The 19,920-nt window shown below is 48.5% G+C and overlaps 2 protein-coding genes across 4 annotated transcripts in view; one reads left to right on the top strand and one right to left on the bottom strand.

Moving 5' to 3' along the window:
• PPIL2 (peptidylprolyl isomerase like 2) overlaps positions 1-2,466 on the top strand; it is a 35,154-nt gene extending 32,688 nt beyond the window's left edge. The window contains exons 20-21 of one of the 3 annotated variants that reach the window (XM_012466484.2): positions 5-103; positions 1,491-2,466. In XM_012466484.2, the coding sequence (XP_012321907.2) occupies positions 5-103; positions 1,491-1,569 (178 nt within the window). In that variant the 3' untranslated portion in view covers positions 1,570-2,466. The other 2 variants (XM_012466487.3, XM_012466483.3) reach the window with 2 other exon arrangements.
• YPEL1 (yippee like 1) overlaps positions 2,107-19,920 on the bottom strand; it is a 26,084-nt gene continuing 8,270 nt past the window's right edge. The window contains exons 2-5 of the mRNA XM_012466488.3: positions 13,252-13,532; positions 7,553-7,596; positions 7,084-7,192; positions 2,107-5,233 (exon numbers count right to left, since the gene is read on the bottom strand). Coding sequence (XP_012321911.1) covers positions 5,144-5,233; positions 7,084-7,192; positions 7,553-7,596; positions 13,252-13,368 — 360 coding nt within the window. The 5' untranslated portion in view covers positions 13,369-13,532 and the 3' untranslated portion in view covers positions 2,107-5,143. The remainder of the gene's footprint in view (positions 5,234-7,083; positions 7,193-7,552; positions 7,597-13,251; positions 13,533-19,920) is intronic.

Below are 19,920 nucleotides of genomic sequence, written 5' to 3' on the forward strand. Positions count from 1 at the left end.
GAAGCGAGTGGCAGAGGAAGAGCCCTCAACCAGTGCTATTGTCCCCACGTCCAAGAAGAAGCCCAGTCGGGGTTTTGGGGACTTCAGCTCCTGGTAGCAGCAGGTTGGCCACTGTGGACCTTGGTGGGCTGCAGGGCTGGGGCTTGCGTCCACATCTGTTTCTAGCCTTCTTGCTGCCCTCCGTTGCCATCCAGTAAAGCTTGTACCTGCTGCCTGCATCCCCTTTCCTGGCCCCTGGGAGCCCACAGACTCCCTATCGCTCGACCTGTTGCCGAGGGGCTTGGCCCTGTTTCCAGGACCTGGCCCAGGCAGAGCCCACTGCTGGGACCTCCAGGCACAAGGCCTGCCTTGAACACAGGCTGGCACCCCAGGCCTCCAGTAGGCAGGCCAGGTTAGTGAGAAAGGACTGTCTCTCCAGATTCCGTTTTCCTCTTTAAGACAGGGTCTTGCTCTGTTGCCGAGGCTGTAGTGCAGTGGTGTGATGTGATCATGGCTCACTGAAGCCTTGACCTCCTGGGCTCAAGTGATCCTCCTGCCTCAGCCTCCCAAGTAGCTAGGAGTACAAGCGTGCATCACCACACGCAGCTGTAACTCTGGTTTTCTTACCCCTTCTTCTGTCATCTTCTCAGGGACTGCCTATTTATACAACGAATATGGTCCCCTGACTAACACCATCACCTGGGACAAGTTTTCAGACCCTGGGCCTTCTGAGCCTAAGCCTCTGCAGGGTGGGTTCCTCAGTCTGTTATGACAAAACCTTAGGGGCTTCTGATGGCCAGTGCTGGATTGCACCATTGACGTTACTTTTAAACACCTTTCCTGCTCTTGGGGCCCGAGGCACCTGCTCTGGCCACGTAGCACCTGGGCTTCATCCCAAGCCTGCCTGGCTTCTCTCTGCCCCATCAGAATCTTGAGGGGACCCACACTGGTTGAGGCCAGTGTCTACGGCCATGAGAACAAGTGGCTGACCCTCTCCCCACCCTCCCACTGAGAAGGGGGCCTTGCTGCCCTCAGGACCGGACATTGGGCTCCAGGACTCTGCTCCTCCTGTCACAGACTCTGATGGCCTTGGGCCAGCTGTATTAGCATCTCCTAACAGAAAGAAAGACCCCTCCTTTGACCCCCATTTTTCTGTTAAATGCACCCCTGGCTGGCTTCTTCCATCTTCAGCCTATATCAGTGTTCTCTGATGTCAGGGGCGCTCCTCGCCTGAGGCTCGCCTCTTGGGTTCTATCTTGTCCTGAGGCTACCGCCCCGCTTCTAGATCTTAACACTAAGTAAAAGTCCTAACTTAGACCTTTTTCTTGGTTTTCTCATTTTCATCACCCTGTATCATCTTAAACCTGTCAGCAACTTCCAGGCTGCCCCTCTGCCGTTCCTTTTCCCATCATCACTGATGCTGAAGCTGCAGGGCTGAGCCTTTTGTCTCCCTGGAGGTCAGGTGGCACCTCATCTGCCTCCCTGCCCCCTCCCCCGGTCTACTGCCATAGGCTATTTGATGACTGCTGGAGGCTTGTCTGCCCCTTGTCACCCTGCTGCACACCAGCCCCTGGCCTTTCATCATGCTGAGAACAAGGACTACAACCCGGCTCGCTCCACCGCCTCTCCAGCCGCTTACCCCTGCCTGCGACTGGGCTCTAGAGTGACTTCTGATGCCCTCCATGCCTCCTGCCAGGCACTGCCCTCAGTGAGGCCTGGTCCAGCTTGGCAGTAACTCGCTTGTAAGAGACTCAGAGACACCAAGCTGGGCCTGCACAGGAGGGGTGCAGTAGGACAGTGACCACCCAGGGGTCCACACACCTGTAGGCCTCTGAGCCAGTGCCTGAGGTATGGGGAGGGGGGCGGGCAGGGAGCAGGGGGTGAAGGCCTCAACAGGGAGGGAGGAGGAGATTTGGAAGGACCCTGACACCCTGGCTGGCTCTGACTCTATTCTCTGGCCACACTCAAATCCCCCGATGATGGGGGCAGAGAAGTAGGACCAGGCCGCCCTTGGCCCCAGAGCTCCATCTAAAGACAGCCCTCTGCTCTCTGTGGCGCCACAGAGAGCCTGAGCTCAGCCTTCTGGATCAGGTCATGGCCTCATCCACTGAGGGGACAATTTAAACAAACATTTGACATCAGAAGCTTTATTTGTAAACCTCACACAGATAAGGACCAAGGGCTGGCAGTGTGGCTAGAGGACAGAGGAGGCTGAAGGCCCCATGCCTGCGCTCGGCAGTTTTGTTCCGTGAAGCTGCGGGGGTGATATTCCAGCCTCACCAGTGGTCTGCACAGTGCAGGAAGGGCTTCAGGGCTGTCTGCCCCTGGGGCAGACGATAGGCCCCCCAAGGACCTTTGGGCAAGTGAAGGTTTACATTTCTGTAGTTTGTTTTAGAGCTTAATTTGTAGTTTTCTAGATATTAAAACCACTTGGATTTTGTAACGACCTGATGAGGGCATCAGGTAAATTAAAGGATTTTGGGAAGATTCTTATTTCTGATTCTAATATCTGACAGATACCATAAAGAATAAGCATTAAGGTATAAAAATACTGTGTGTATAAAACAACACTAAACCACATTCCTAAAGCAAATGCACTGTGCCGGACACACTAGTGTTTCATTTAAATACATTTGTAACCCTGACATCACCTCCCTGTTCTCAAGGAAGATTTTAAATAAAAAAGTCCCAGATGCTATTGTTTAGGAATTTAAGAGGGTGGTGGATATGGTCTTATGAATAGCACTTCCCCTGAAGCCAGCTCATGGTCAGTTCATTTGGTTTAAAAAGGAGCTTGTATTTTGCAGAAGACCAACAAAAAAAGTGATAAAAGTTTTGTTGGTATAAATTACAAAAAAAAAAAAGTCATCATAAGACTACCAGTAAAAAATGTTCAATCATCAATCAATCAATCATCAATCAGTGCCATCACAAAAGACAGTACAAAAACCAAAGTGCTCAAACAGAAGGAGCAGTAAACTCGCCCAAAACATAGAAAAGCTTTAAATAGAATTTTAGTATACACAAAAATCGGTCGGAAGAGTTTTAGAAGATTCTTCAATTTAAGTGAAGCATCTTGAGTCGCTCAGGACCTTGCTGTCCTCACACTGGCATGAGCCCCCTAACTGTTTCCCCTAGTCCCCGAGGCATCTGAGGCTGGGTTCCCACGTGGGAAAGGAATGAAGACTCGAAGGGAAGGGTCAGTTTAAGCTAAGTTTTCAGTGAACTCCTTCCTCCAGCTGGGAAGGTGTCTTTCAGCCTCTTCACAGTCTCAAAACAATTGACTGAAGCCACAGGTGTTGCTAACTTACTTCATGTGCCAGCTCATGGGTGGAGCCTCTTCAAGGCTTGAGACCATGGCAGTGAGAGCCCGGCAGCCTGCAGTGACTCCCAGGTTCTGGATGGCTGCACGCGAGCTCAGGAGGACGGGGATGTGCTGGGCCAGCCTAAACACACTGGGGAGGCTAGCGCAGGGAGAAAGCAGCTTGCAGGGCCACAGCAGGATGTGGAGGCTTACGAGACAGTACAAGGATTACCTTCCTAAACAGAAGATGTGCTTTAAAGGAACTGCCTCTCACTCCTGCTGAGTTGATACATCTCAGTGCTGTGCCCACCAGGGCAGTGGCACTTCCCACATTCCAAGGCTTTGAGGCCTGGGCAAAGAGATAGATAGATAGATAGATAGATAGATAGATAGTACCCAAAGGTATGCTCTATGTGGGCAGTGAACTTGAGTGGGCACAGTCCAATGCCTGCCCGGGCCACAGGTCTGAGTTTTTAGGAGGGGCTGCAGTTGGGGGAGGTGTGAAGCTGGGCAGGAGGTTCTTGTCTACCAGCTCACACTCTTGCCCCTAGACTAGCTTTGTCTGAAGGCAGCTTCAGAGCCACTTGCCAGGTTGAGACATATATCCAGGCTCAGTGCTCTCCTAGCTGCTGTTCCTCTGCCTCCCCTCTGCTCTGAGACAAAAGCTACTAAATGTTGAAAACCAAACTTATCTGGGAGTGGCTTTTGGCCTCCATCCTCTGCAAGGTGGCCTAAACCCCTTATGGGGTGCCCACTCCCAGTGGAGGGCAGGTAGATGGATGGACTGGAATTTATAATAAAATATATGGCAGAAACACAGGCCTTAGGAGATTCCACAGGCCCCTCTATCAGTTCATGTGACATGGGACAGCACCAGGCAGGGAGGGGCGATGCGTCCAGCAGGCCAGCCGTCTGCATGCACAAAGGCTAAACTTGTCTTGTCATTTTAACCTTTTCTGAGCGAATTTTAAAACATTCTGGCAAATCTCAAGTTTTGAAGTTTTTCCTGTGGGTTCTGGACTCTTTCATATGCAAAATAATTCTTTTTCTTCAAGTACATCCAGGGTAGAAAATTAAATGTGACTTTTACTCGGTCCAGTGGGTTACTCTAATGACATGGACCAGCCACTCAGTAACTGCTTGATACCTAAGCTGCTTCCCCGCTGAGGGCGCAACCCCCAGTACCAGACCCTGTGAGGCTGTCCCCTCAGTAACGGCACATCTGCAGGCCCCTGGGACAGCCTTCTCTAAGAACTAGCTCACTTGCTTTCTAGATAAGGAATCTATTGGCATAAATAAACAAGATGTTCCACTAGACACATTTCTCTATAGTGTATCTAAAATGTCAGTGCTGGCCTCTGGAAGACTCTTAAATGAACACTGTACTTTAACAATTCATTTGCAAGAGGAATAGCCAATTTGAAGTTCTGTGAATTTAAGAAAAAAAGCAGGTGGAGGGTGGGCTACAATACCTTTTCTCTAAAAAAGGGAAAGGTAAGACTTGCTATCCAGAGACACCCTGTCCCTATGGTCTTCAAAGACTCAGTTTGGTTTCCTACTGAACCTAAAAAAAAGCTGATCCCAACTATACTGAAGACAAAGATAAAAGGAAGGTATTAACTAGGCGGATAAGTCATCAGTTGGTTAATTCTTTCTCTAGAACTTGAAAAAGCTCACTGAAAATTTTCAGAAGCAACCGTGTACACAAAGAGAACAGATCAGATGGGACACCTTACCCACAGAAATGCAACTAGCCTTTGAGGTCAGAGGGCAAGAAAGGCTGTCAGATGCTCCTAAGTTTCCATTACATTCAGTTTCTTTCACAAAATAGCATTCGAAGGAGAAGGAAAAGTTCTCACTTTACTCCCAGCCATTGTCTTTGATCATGTGAGCAAGCTCAATGATGAATTTTCCTTCCTTGTATTTCTGACTGCTCTCAAAGGCATGTTCCTTGAAAAACAAGAGACAAAGGTTTCAAGACAGAAGTTTTCACTTTTTTTTGGCAAAAAAACCAAAACAAACAACAACAACAAAACCCAAGTCTGTACTATTAACTATACCCAGACGTTCCCTGAGCCGCCACTCACCCGGGAGGGTCTGTTCTGGGGGAGAAGTCCCTCGAGGCAGTGTAGGGTTACTTTGCATTTGTTGTTAAAAGGTTTTCGTGTGCTTGCTCGGGCAGCACATATGCTAAAAGGTTTTCTATTCCTTTGTTTTGAGATGATAGGGTCTCACTCTGTCACCCAGGCTGGAGTGCAGTGGTGTGGGGTCATAGCTCACTGCAGCCTTGACCTCTGGGGCTCAAGTGATTCCTCCTCAGCCTCCCAAAGTGCTGGGATTACTTGTAGGACAGTGTAAGTGCAGATCTGTTTATTGGACATTTACTACCTGTGGGGTAATTTAAGAGGCTTGAAGATATGCAGAGGACTACACTCCAGGAATTCCGTGCATAACTAGAGTGAAGGCAAATACAGGGAGAGCCAAAGACATCTGGGACCTGGGCACAGTGGTGCACACCTGTAATCCCAGCACTTTGGGAGGCCAGGACAGGAGGATCGCTTGAGTCCAGGAGTTTGAGACAAGCCTACACAACATAGTTTGATTTTCTTCTATAAAAAAAAACAAATAAATAAATTAGCTAAGTGTGGTGTGCCAATTGTCCAGCTACTTGGGAGGCTGAGGTAGGAGGACCACTTGAGCCCAGAAGGCTGAAGCTGCAATGAGCTGAGACTGACCAAGACCGTCTCAAAAAACCCAGGGTATCTGGAGAAGGCCCTAAACACACTGGGAGTTCTCTCTCCCACAAACACATCCTCATCATTTTGTTATGCTGATTGTGTGGCCTGCTGCTAGGGACACAGACGACCAAGACAGGTCCTGCCTACCCAAACGGCAGCCCCAGGTGTGGCAGACACAGGAGGGCCTGTGCCAGCAGGAAGCAGTGGGTGCAGCTGTGGCGGGGAATGCAGTGTGGTGGCCATGCAGGGAAGGCAGGGGTTTCTGGAAGTGGGGCCCACAGACGGGTATGGGGCTGACCAGGGGGAAGGGCTGGGATGCGTGCCTGTCTCATGGAGCCTGTTTCCATGGTACGAACTGTGGTCTTCCACAGCTCACAAGGAATCTGGGAGACCAGAGATGATCAGAAGTTCAGGAAAGAGGGAGAGCAGGCGGCCTGGACCCAAAGAACACCAGAGCCAGAATGGGAAAGCCTCCTTCAAAAAAGGCAGGCAGGCCAGGCACGTGGCTCATGCCTGTAATGCCAGCACTTTGGAGGCTGAGACTCACTTGAGGTAGGAGTTGGAGACCATCTCAAAAAAAAAAAGAAGGGGGATGGGAACATCTACCAGATAGCCAGAGTGTCAAAACCATGGAGTCTGAGGTGGCCTGGGGGAGGGGAGGACTCGGTCACAAAGGTCAGCCAGATATAGTGGAGCCTGGAAGAGAGACTTTAGGACGGTGGAGGAGGGAGCAGGGCAGGAGGGTGCAGGGCCTGAGGGCGCCAGGTTTGTTGACTTTGGAGGCCAGATCAGGGTGCAGAGAGCCCTGTTTAGGAAGAAATGGGGTTGAAAATGTGGTGTTTTTGTTTTTTGTTTGGGGCCGGGGTCTTACTGTCGCCCAGGCTGGAGTGCAGTGGTGAGATCATGGCTCACTTGCAGCCTCAACCTCCCGTCCCCGCCTGAGGAACTGGAGTTTCTGAAAGTGCTGTGACTGGTACCGAGGGCCACACTGCAGCGGAAGGTGTAGCTCGGTGGCACGTCCCCATGTGGCATTAAGTGTCCCTTAGAGCCAGCGGCACTCACATATTTCCACCCGAGCGTGGTCTTGCAGTTCTCACAGTAGATGTCGGCGACTGCGTGCAGTCCGGTGAGAAGGACCCTCTCTTCTGCGGGGCCGCAGCCCACGTTCACCCTGTGGGGACAGAGGGGCCACCGCGCTGGAGGCCCAGCCCGCCCCTGGCCAGGCCCCGCCCCCGGCCCCCCCTCCCTCAGCAGGCCCTGCCCTGTCCCCCTAGGAGTTCCCCCAAAACAGGAAACTGGCCAGGGAGCAGCACCACACCTCTCCCCCAGCCCTGCCCGCCACTGGGAAAGAATGATGGAACAGGCTGGGGGGCAAGATCCTTAGCGAGCTTTCAGAAACTCCCAGGCGGGGGACAGTGGGTCCTTTTAGGACCCAGAAAAACCCAGGTGATTCTACACAGGGCACTGTGTAGGTGCCATCTGGGCCATTCCGGGGCCCGCGCCACCCCCCAGGCTGAGCCAGGATACTCACACGGAATTGAAGAGGTAGGCGCGTCCCTGGCTCCCCTGAAAGGACTGAAAGAAGAAAGCCCTGTGAGATTGGCTGTGAGTGCTTTCTGGAAAGAAGAGGTGCTGTGCAGAGCCAGGGAAGCCCTGCCCCGCCACCAGGGTTCTGTTAGCTGCACCAGGATGGGTCACTGGGAGCAGACACTGGCGTCCACCTCCAGAATTCCACTTGTAATAATAACAGCCACTTAACAAAGCTGCAAGCTGTTTTTGAGTGTAGACGGTCAGGAAGTGGCTGACTCTGCTGCATCAACATTCTTCAAGTGACTATTACTGTGGAATCATGGCAAAATCAGTTTTTAAATGGTTTCCTGTGTTTGCACAGCTCTACCTGATTAGAGGGGTTCTGAGTGGGGATCATGAAAGATTTTCTCTACTTGAAAACCCACAGATCTCAGAATACTCTCCTCACCGCCTCTTGTGCAGCAGTTCAGAAGCGTCACTGTCAGATATTAGGGGGAAGTGTCCATACTTTCCCATTGAAATGTTTTAAAAGTCACAGCCATGGTGGCACAGTGGCTCACGCCTGTAATCCCAGCACTTTGGGAGGCCAAGGCAGGCAGATCACCTGAGGTCAGGAAATCGAGACCAGACTAACCAACATGGTGAAACCCCATCTCTACTAAAAATACAAAAATTAGCTGGGCATGGTGGCGGGTGCCTGTAACCCTAGCTACTTAGGTGGCTAAAACAGGAGACTTACTTGAACCCAGGACGAGGAGGTTGCAGTGAGCCAACACTGCACCACTGCACTCCAGCCTGGGCAACAAGAGTTAAATTGTCTTTAAAAAAAAAAAAAGTCACAGCACAAGACAGCCCCTTACTTAGAGAAAGGCCCTTCCAGTGACATCTCACCAGGAAAACATCATGAGCTCAGAAACAGCTCATGATATATTCACGTATTCTAAGGTGACTGAGCATGAAGGAGCCAGAATAGGGCATCTGTACCCCTTGATGCACTCAGGTCACTCACTCCCCATGACCTTTGCCCTCACAGAACAGGTGGGAACTCCTGCTCCAGTGCCCATCTCGTCTCAATTGACCTCAAACATAATCAAAGATGCAAACCAAATCAAACATTTTTGGGGGTTTTACTTGTTTTGAGACAGAGTCTTGGAGGTGGGGGTAGGGATAAAAAAAAAAGAGATGGAGTCTTACTCTGTCACGCAGGCTGGAGTACAATGGTACCATCTGGACTCACTGCAGCCTCTGCCTCTGGGTTCAAGAGATTCTCCTGCCTCAGCCTCTCCAGTAACAGATTACAGGCACACACCACCGCACCCAGATAATTTGTGTATTTTTAGAGCTAGGATATTTTAGAGATAGGGTTTTGCCATGTTGGCCAGGCTGCTCTCAAACTCCTGGCCTCAAGTGATCTGCCCACATTGGCCTCCCAAAGTGCTGGGATTACAGGCGTGAGCCCCCGTAGCCTGGCTTACATTACAGTTTATAATGGAGGTTGTCATTTAAAAATGTCTTAGGTCATTTGGTAAGAGATGCTCACTCAATACCACTCCCATGAAGCAAACTGTATATGTCATCTATGATATACATTGGCAGATTTTCATATCTAAATTTCACTGGAAAGAAAAGAAAGCAATATTTCTGTATAAAACAAAGAAAGACGGTTTTGTATTGGCTGGTGTTAACCACCTTGCCCGGCCCTTTTTTGGGGTTTTTGGCCACACCTTAGCACAAAGGCAAAGGGCTATGATGAATGTTGACTGAACCATGATTTGACAATATCAAAATGTAAAGGGCACATACTATAGGACCCAGCAGTCCCACTTCTAAGAATTTACTGTAAACAATAAACCAGCTTGAGTACATAATGAAATGTGACAAGAATGGCCACAGGTTACAGTGTTCATAATTAGAAAACCAAAAAACAACAACAAAAATGGGCTGAGGCAGGAGGACTGCCTGAGCTCAGGAGTTCGGAAAGCCATAGCTGCATAACTACACTCCAGCCTGGGAACAGAGCGAGATCCTGCCTCTAAAAAATAGAAATAGGCTGGGTGTGGTGGCTCACACCTGTAATCCCAGCACTTGGGGAGGCTGAGGTGGGCAGGTCACTTGAGGTCAGGGGTTCAAGACCAGCCTGGCCAACATGATGAAACGCTGTCTCTACTAAAAATACAAAAAATTAGCCGAGTGTAGTGGTGGGCACCTGTACTCCCAGCTACTCAGGAGGCTGAGGCAGAAGAACTGCTTGAACCTAGGGGGCAGAGGTTGCAGTGAACGGGGCTGGTACCACTGCACTTCAGTCTGAGCGACAGAGCGAGACTCCGTCTCAAAAGCAACAGCAGCAAAAAAAAAAAGCAAAGCCCCCAGTTGTCCTTGGTAGACATCTCACTTACTTCACTGAACATGAAATAAACTTGTGTTTTAAGCATATGGGCTTAAAAACGAGTATTCCCTTAAGTGGCTTTCTAGGATTAGGAATATTATTCTATATTCAGTCTAATAATCATCTTACGGCTGGGCGCGGTGGCTCAAGCCTGTAATCCCAGCACTTTGGGAGGCCGAGGTGGGCGGATCACGAGGTCAAGAGATCGAGACCATCCTGGCCAACATGGTGAAACCCCGTCTCTACTAAAAATACAAAAATTAGCTGGGCGTGGTGGTGTGCGCCTGTAGTGCCAGCTACTCGGGAGGCTGAGGCAGGAGAATTGCTTGAACCTGGGAGGCAGAGGTTGCAGTGAGCCGAGATTGTGCCACTGCACTCCAGCCTGGTGCCTGGCAACAAAGTGAGACTCTGTCTCAAAAAAAAAAAAAAAATAATCATCTTACAGACTTTTCCCACATCCATATCAGTCTTCAGTTTTCTAGACTGAATTTCCTGATTCTCACCTACCGAAAGTCCTTATTTTTAAATAGGGTTTGGCTCAGAGACAGGAGCAGTTCTAGGATTCAGACTCAGAGCTGTCTTATCAGAGTTGAGGCCAGCAAACTCCTTCTGTAAAGTAGGGCCAGGAAATAAGTAGTTTAGGCTTTGGGGGACATATGGACCCTGTTCTAATTACTCTGTAAACAGATGAGCACAGCTGTGATCTATTAAAACTTTACATAAACAGGTGGTGTGGCAGATTTGGACCACAGATCAGAATTTGCTAACTAGATGGAGCCTTCTAATAACCAGAGCTGCCTACAGCAAGAGCAGGCTCCCTCAAGCCAGGGGATCCTTTGTTAGTGACAAATATGGACTTAGAGGCTGTAGAGACAGTGCCTCTCACCTTGAAGGTACTGGATTCTGTTCTGTGTGGCAGCTATTCTCATGGTCTCAGTGAATCCTTGAAAGAATCACCACGGAAGGGAGGGGAGCTTCCTCTAGTCGTCTTGCCACCTCACCCAGCCCATCGCCTGCAGAGGCATGAGGTCCAATCCCTCCTGGCAGCCTGAGCGCTCGGAGAACTTAGTTCTTGGCACTTTTTTATCCTGAGCGCTCATTTGGCACCAAATGACTTCTAAGCAGACTTCTGCTTTTTTTTTGAGACAGAGTGTCGCTCTTTCACCCAGGCTGGAGTGTAGTGGTGTGGTCTCGGCTCACTGCAACCTCTGCCTCCCAAATTCAAGCTAGTATCATGTCTCAGCCTCTCGAATAGCTGGGATTACAGGCATGTGCCACCATGCCCAGCTAATTTGTTTTTGTATTTTCAGTAGAGATGGTGTTTCACCATGTTGGTCAGGCTGGTCTTGAACTCCTGACCTTAAGTGATCCACCTGCCTTGGCCTCCCAAAGTGCTGGAATTACAGGGGTGAGCTACCATGCCCAGCTAGGCTTCTGCTCTTGATACAATTTTTAAAACAACTCAGTGACCTCCAGGCTCTTCAACAGAAGCATCTTAAATTCCTTTTGGCCACGTAGTGATGAACACACCTGGCATCCTTCCAAAACAAAACCATGCATGGGGGCGACACTGACTGCCTGCTCAGCGTTCAGGTCACCTGCTTAGGTCACGGCCAACACACAGGTGTCACCAGGCTCCCCAAGGCCACAAGCTTCACTGCCCCTACCTGAAGGTCCAGAGCAGCTCCGCCTCTCACCACCTCATTACCACAGAGTCTGCCTTGGAAAACAACGAGGAAACAGGGTGCCTGGCTCCCTCCACTTCTCACCTCACACTTCCCAGTGCACACAGGAGCCCCAGAGGCAATGAGAGGGCAGAAACTCTGCCTTATTTAACAGTTTCGATCTCAGATGATGAACAGAAATGAGGAGCCTCTCACTATTACCTAGCAAAACTACAAGCAGGTAAGTGTTCTCATTGAATTAAACAGGAAACCTAAGAAATTCCTGGCCAAGATTGATGGCTCACACCTATAATCCTAGCACTTTGCGAGGCCAAGGCAGGAGGATTACTTGAGGCCAGGAGTATAAGACCAGCCTGGGCAACATGGTAAAACCCTGTCTCTTAAAAAAACAAAAAAAGAGTAAATAAAATACCTATTAAAAAAAGATGATTCCTGAAAAGAAGAAAACAAAACTTCCTGACAAACTGTTTCCAAAGTAGCAGCTGGTTCATATGCCCCAGGAGGATGAGTAGGGGGTCACGACCTGTGAGGATGGGGGGAGATGATGACCTGAGGATGAGGGGAGGCCATAACTTGAGGATGGGGGAGCTCATGACTGAGAATGGGTGAGATCATGACCTGTGAGGATGGGGAGAGGTCATGACCTGAGGATGAGGGGAGGTCATGGCCTGTGAGGATGGGGGAGAGGTCAATACCTGAGGATCAGTGGAGAACACTGTCATTGCCTGAGTGAGCATCAGCTCCACCATGATGTTTGGCCTGTTTAAATATTCACAGCTGTTTGACACTGCTAATAAGGAGCCCAGTGCAGTAAGGAGGGGCTGGGGGATCTTATTTCTATCTTCAAGGCTGCTCATGTGTCACAGACCAGCCAGAGCCTCACCCAGGTTCCCACAGACCTTGCCAAAGCAGCCACGCCCTCTCGGGCATTTTCCTGAGCAACCCCTTTTCTTAACCACGCTGAGTTTTTAAAATTTCTTAATACCCTTATTATTAAATGATTTCCACAGATTTTTCTAGACTTAACTTTTGGTCATTCAGTCCTCTCTGGTTTTCTCCTCTGAGAAACAAGTGATTCATCTTGCCCCTCCTAATTCCTGGGAGTCCCAGCTGCCTGGCCCTGGAAACCCATCCACCAATGCCGGGATCACATCTGTGATCATGGGTAGCCACAATTAATCATGCACAAAACGCTCACCAATGCTGCCTTGAAGGCATTAGACTTTCAGGACACAGGAGACTCAGGAGGTCATGTAATGCTTAAATATTCATCCACTAAGTAGGTACCACAATGACAAATAATCATTGCGCCATCAATTTTTTTTTTTTTTTTTTGAGACAAAGTCTTGCTCTGTCACCCAGGCTCACTGCAACCTCAGCCTCCTGGGTTCAAGCAATTTTCCTGCTTCAGCCTCCTGAGTAGCTGGGATTATAGGTGCATGCCACCATGCCTGGCTGATTTTTTTTTTTTTGTATTTTTAGTAGAGACATGGTTTCATCATGTTGGTCAGGCTGGTTTTGAACTCCTGACCTCATGATCCGCCTGCCTTGGCCTCCCAAAGTGCTAGGATTATAGGCATGAGCCACTGCGCCCAGCCTGTGCCATCGATTTTTTGGCATGTCACTTGCCTTGGAGATGAGCTCGTCATGATTGGCCAGGTGTGCTCTGCAGTGGATGCAGCTGTACGTTCGGTGACAGTTCGGCAGATACGCTTGGAAAGTTTTGGACTTGGTCATCTTCACCATCTCTCCCGGGTGCTCCTCACTCAGCTCAGGGCTGGTTCTGGAAGAACCGCGGCTCTGCTGGCCTCTCTGACAAAAGAAACACTGGAAAATGCACGCAAGAGCCGTTGTTCTCCAGGAGGGCGTGTGGCACTGTCCACACAGCTGGGACAAGAGAAAAATGGAACCTGCCAACCAATCAGACAAAGTGGTGGGTTACAGAGAGAACGCATGTGTGAAGGAGGTACCTGTGGGAAGAACACGCAGGGGGTGGCAGGACTAGAAGTTAAAGATCTTTTTCTTTATTCTTTTTTTTTGGAAACAGAGTCTCGCTCTGTCACCAGGCTGGAGTGCAGTGGCATGACCTCAGCTCACTGCAACCTCCGCCTCCTGGGTTCAAGTGATTCTCCCGCCTCAACCTCCTCAGTAGCTGGGATTACAGGCATGTGCCTTCATGCCCAGCTAATTTTTTTTTTTTTTTTTGAGATGGAGTTTCGCTCTTGTTACCCAGGCTGGAGTGCAATGGCGCGATCTCGGCTCACCGCAACCTCAGCCTCCTGGGTTCAAGCAATTCTGCCTTAGCCTCCCGAGTAGCTGGGACCACAGGCATGTGCCACCATGCCCAGCTAATTTTTGTATTTTTAGTAGATATGGGGTTTCACCATGTCGGCCAGGATGGTCTTGATCTCTCTTTTTATAATTTAATTTTTTTCGTGCTCATGCCATCTCTACCTAGGTGATGGTCTTGATCGCTTGACCTCATGATCTGCCCGCCTCAGCCTCCCAAAGTGCTGGGATTACAGTCATGAGCCACCGCATCTGGCATTTTTTTTTTTTTTTGAGATGGAGTCTCGTTCTGTTGCCCAGGCTGGAGTGCAGTGGCATGATCTCAGCTCACTGCAACCTCCGCCTCCCAGGTTCAAGCGATTCTCCTGCCTTAGCCTCCTGAGTAGCTGGGATGATGGGCACACGCCACCACGCGTGGCTAATTTTTTATTTTTTAGTAGAGTTGGGGTTTCACCATGTTAGCCAGGCTGGTCTCGAACTCCTGACCTCAGGGGATCCACTCGCCTCCACCTCCCAAACTGCTGGCATTACAAGTGCCACTGTGCCCGGGCAAGATCTAACTTTAGTGTCAGTTGTAGACAAAATGAACACTGACCCCATGCCACTGCTTAGCCACTCTACATTCAGTTGGAAGTGGAAAAGTGAACAACTTTTATATGGAAATAATTTGAGAAAAACATTGCTTCAAATTCTTACACCAGGTTTGGCTTCGGGAAACTTGAAAGAAGCGGAAACAAGACTCCTGTTGAGTGGGCCCCGTGACAGGGCTGGATGCACCCCGCCCCGAATCCTGGAATTCACCACGTAGAGCACCAGGACATGGAGGAATATGGGTGATGGATCCAGTATTATTTAATCTTTAAGAAATTTCAGTCCTGAAATAAATGGTCAAATGATCTTCAACAAGGGTGTCAAGACTATTCAATGGGGAGAGGACAGTTTTTCAACAAATGGTGCCACAACTGGATACCCACCTGCAAAAATATAAAATTGGACCTTTACCTAACACCGTATACAAATTAACTCAAAATAAAGGACCTAAATGTGAGAGTTAAGACTATAAAACTCTTAGAAGGAAACAGGAAAAGCTTCATGACACTGGATTTGGCAATGATCTCTTGGATATGACACCAAAAGCATGGGCAGCAAAAGAAAAACAGACAAATCAGACTTCATGAAAATGAAAAACCTTTGCCTCCCTGCCGTGGCCCACACCGTGGTCCCAGCACTTTAGGAGGCTGAGGTGGGCGGATCACTTGAATCCAGGAGCTCAAAACCAGCCTGGGCTATGAAGCATCTCAACTAAAAATACAAAAAAACTAGCTGGGTGTGGTGGCTGTGCCTGTGGTCCCAGCTACTTGGGAGGCTGAAGTGGGAGGATGGCTTGAGGCTGGGAAGTTGAGGCTTCAGTGAGCCAAGATCGTCCACTGAACTCCAATCTGAGCAACAGTGAAACCCTGTCTCTAAATAAATAAATAAATAAATCTTTTGTGCTTCAAAGGATACTATCAACAGAGGCAACCCAGAGAATGAGGGAAAATATTTTTAAATCATATACCTGATAAGATGTTATTATTTAGAATACATTATTCTATATCCTCCATATATATATTCACTACATATCTATATTCTCTATATATTCTAGTTATTGGAATATGTAAAAAAAAAAAAAAAAAAAAAAAAAAAACACCTACAACTCAGCAAAAAAAAATTTAAAAAAACAATCTGGTTAAAAAATGGACAAAGGCATGGTGGCTCATGCCTGTAATCCCAGCACTTTGGGAGGCTGAGACAGGTGGACTACCTGAGGTCAGGAGTTCGAGACCAGCCTGGTCAACATGGTGAAACCCCAGCTCTACTAAAAATACAAAAATTAGCTGAGAGTGGTGGCAGGAGCCTGTAATCCCAGCTACTCAGGAGGCTGAGGCAGAAGAATCGCTTGAACCCAGAAGGCAGAGGTTGCAGTGAACCGAGATCACACCACTGCACTCCAGCCTGGATGACAGAGTGAGACTCCATCTCAAAAAAATATAATAAAAATAAAGGAAATGGACAAAGGACCTATATATCTATATTATATATATATAATATATATATATATATACTAGTTATTAGAATTTTTAAAAAAACTCCAACTCAGCAAAAAAACCCCCACAATCTGATTAAAAAATGGACAAAAGACCTATAAATCTACATTCTGTATAGTTATTAGAATATATTTAAGAAACTCCTACAACTCAACAAAAAAAGCTCCAAAACAATCTGATTAAAAATGGACAAGGACTTATATAAACACTTCTCCGAAGAACATGTACAAATGGCCAAGAAGCATGTGAAAAGATCCTCATCACTGATCCTGAGGGAGGCAGACAAGGACCACACTGAGACACCACCGCACATCCTCTAGGCAAGCTACTGTCAACACACACACACACACACGCACACGCAGAGAGAGAGAGAGAGAAAAAATAAGCATTGGTGAGGATGGAGAGGAATTGGAACCTCATGCGTTGCGGGTAAAAATGTAAAATCTTGGAGGCACTATGGGAAACAGTACGGTAATTCCTCAAAATATGAAACATAGAATTACCATGAGCTCCAGCAATTCCACTGCTGGGTATAAATCCACAAGAACTGAAAACGGGTCTCAAAGCCATGTCTGCACACCCATGCTCACAGTAGCACTATTCACAACAGCCACGAGGTGGAGGCAACTGAGTGTCCTTCCACAGACTGGCATTCTCATCATCAAAATGTGGCGTCTGCAAACAGTGGAATGTTATCCAGCCTTTAAAAGGAAGGGACCCTGATGGAGGAACCCTGAGGACACTATGCTCAGTGAAATAAGCCAGTCACAAAGGACAAATTTTGTATGAGGTACTTAGAGCAGTGAGATTCAGAGACGGAAAGAGCTGCCAGGGGCAGGGGGAGTTACCGCTTAATGGGTGCAGCGTTTCAGGTTTTTAAGATGAAGAGTGCTGGAGATTGGTGGTGATGGCTGCACAAAAATGTGAATATATTTAATGTCACTGAATTGTACAATTAGAAATGGTTAAGACAGTAAGAGTTATATGTATTTACCACAATTATTTTAAAGAATATGTCATTTTTACATCTCTAAGCTCTCATTAACAAAAGGAGGTAAGTCCATGACAGCCGCTGCCATCATTGGCCCCAGGGGCATGCGCCGAGTTTTCCTGGTGGCACCACCCCAGCTTGGCCGATGACAGGTGGCCTGCAGGAGAGTCAGGCATGTGAGGAGTTTCTTTCAGGCCAAACAGAAGAGCAAGAGTTTCCCCAAGTTCAAGAGCACGGGGCTGGGGAGAGCCAAGCGCTAGCACCTCGCACCTGCTCCTCCTGGGAGGCACAGCCCCCCACCCCCCAACCTCATGCGACCTCTGCTTTAGCAACAGCCTGTCCCGTGCCCTTCCCTGGGATGACACCCAGGACAGCGTCCTTCTGGATCCAGCACAGCCTCGCCATGTCCCCCACCTGCACAGGCACAGCTGCATTAGAGGGTCACTTTCTCACACTGGGCTGAAGATGTGCATGGGCAGAATGCCGCGTTTGTAATCACGTGAACGGGAGATACAAACGCCCTGTGGCCGCCACCCAGGATGGACCTGCGACCGGGTCACCATGGGGCTTCGGTGCCCTTCCTCGGTGCCCTGGCCTGAGACGCTGCCTAATTCAGACTTGGTGTTTCTTGGTCTTTGCTTGTCCTGATGGCTGTGCCCATGTCTGCGGCCCTGAGCCACACTGCTGCATGTTCCGAGTTTGGAACTTTACACCAACGATGTTGTGAGACTTCTCTCCTGACGTGCAGCCAAGTTTGCCTCTGTCCCCATGTGTGGCTGGGCTCCCTTCACCTGGTGTCCTGTCAGGTCTACCGCATGGAGCCACAGATGGGGTGTGGTCGTGTATCGGCTCCTGAACTGGCTACTAAACGGTGCTGCTGTCACTGTCGCCTCTCCCGAGCTGCACAGGCAGGCATTTCATTGGAACAATCCCAGGAGCAGATGCCTGTGCACGCAGCAGCACCCTCCCAGGTGCTGGTGACAAGGCCATTCTGCCAGCAGCAAACATGAGTCCCTGCTGACCTTTATCCCACCAACTTGATATGGTCAAATTTTAACATTTCTGCCACCTGGCAGTTACAAGGCAGCAGCATCTCATTGTGGCTTTAATTTGCTTCAACCGGACTGTACAGGTGGGCACCTTGTATGGTTGGGTCATGAAATTATAAGCATTACCAGAATGTGGACATGACTGTGCCTGTAATGTAAACTTCAGGAAACTATAGTATATGGATAAATCGATATACGTATGTGTGCCATACACACACACATATGCATACATGTGTGGATTATGTATGCATGTGTGCATTAATGGGTTTCACGTTCTCTGAAAGTGTAACTAGACGAAAAAAAAAATCTATCAACATGCTGCTTACTATGTATAGTTCAAATAAAGATAAAAGGTATTTTTTTTTTTGAGATTGAGTCTCGCTCTGTCACCAGGCTGGAGTACAGTGGCACGATCTCAAGTCACTGCGGCCTTTAACTCCCGGTTCAAGCCATTCTCCTGCCTCAGCTTCCACATAGCTGGGATTACAGGCATACACCACCACACCCACTAATTTTTTTTTGTATTTTTAGTAGAGATGGTGTTTCACAACGCTGGCCAGGATGGTCTCCATCTCCTGACCTCGTGATCCGCCCACCCTGGCCTCCCCAAGTGCTGGGATTACAGGCATGAGCCACTGTACCCGCCAAAAGGCACATTTATAATTTTTATTTATTTATTTATATATTTGAGACGGAGTCGCTCATCGCCCAGGCTGGAGTATAGTGGCGCCATCTCCACTCACTGCAACCTCTGCCTCCTGGGTTCAAGTGATTCTCCTGCCTCCCGAGTAGCTGGAACTACCGGCATGCACCACCACGCCTGACTGATTTTTGTATTTTTAGTAGAGACAGGGTTTCACCATGTTGGCCATGCTGGTCTCAAACTCCTGACCTCAAGTGATCTGCCCGCCTCGGCCTCCCAAAGTGCTGGGATTACAGGCATAAGCCACTGCGCCCAACCTAAAAGGTACCTTTTTTGAAAAGAGGTGACTTAAGATTTCATAGAAACCAACTTTTTGTAAAACTATGACAAGCCAAATACTTGGACCAACCCTCCCACTGAGAAGTACCAAAAATGCTGACAAAATCAAAGGATGTTTTCTTAAAGGCATCCAGGAGCTGACAAGACAGTGAGGAACCGCCATGCACCATCTGGGGAAAGAAGAAACTGGAGGGGTGAGCTAAGCCGCTCTTGCCTTGAAAACATCTGCCCCCATCCAGCCAACCCAGGCTTCTGATGAGAAGTCCAAGGCTGGTCCCCACCCCACAGAGCAGTGATCACAGGACAGCCCTCACAGGACTTATGACCCAAATTCACACGAATGAGAAGATTCCAAAAACTCACAGTTGATGGATTTAGTTTAAAATGGCTTTAGGCTGACAGTGTCCTGAGGTACCTGGCAGAAGGAAGCATAAACCTAGTTTGGAGGAAGTATCTTTATCCTAGATCTGAAAAATCCCCCAAGTCATTTTTCCAGGGCAATGAGTAACGAGTCCAAACCACGCATTCATGGAAACAGTGCCCCCTGGGCAAGGACAGAAAAGGCCAGGAGCAGAGACTCAGCATCTGACCTGAGGCAAATCATAAGACTCCTCTCATATACACAGACGGAACCGATCAGGTTGAAACTATATGTCACAAATAGCAATCGAGAAAAAAAAAATGACCTTGCTGAAAAACAGGAGCAGAAATTCTAGAAATTAACAGCATTAAGCTCAATGGGTTTGACAGCAATAAGAATAGAGAATACATACACTGAATGCACGTCAGAACAAACTATGCTGAATAAAAAAAGTGTGAAAGATGGAAAATATGAGTCTTAGAGACTTGAAGCGGGGAAAGAGGACATGTATTTGGATTTCAGAAGGTAGAGGCAAGAGG

The sequence above is a fragment of the Aotus nancymaae genome, unplaced genomic scaffold, assembly GCF_030222135.1.
Source record: "Aotus nancymaae isolate 86718 unplaced genomic scaffold, 86718_ANA_hifiasm-v0.15.2.pri h1tg000210l, whole genome shotgun sequence".
NCBI lineage: Eukaryota > Metazoa > Chordata > Mammalia > Primates > Aotidae > Aotus > Aotus nancymaae.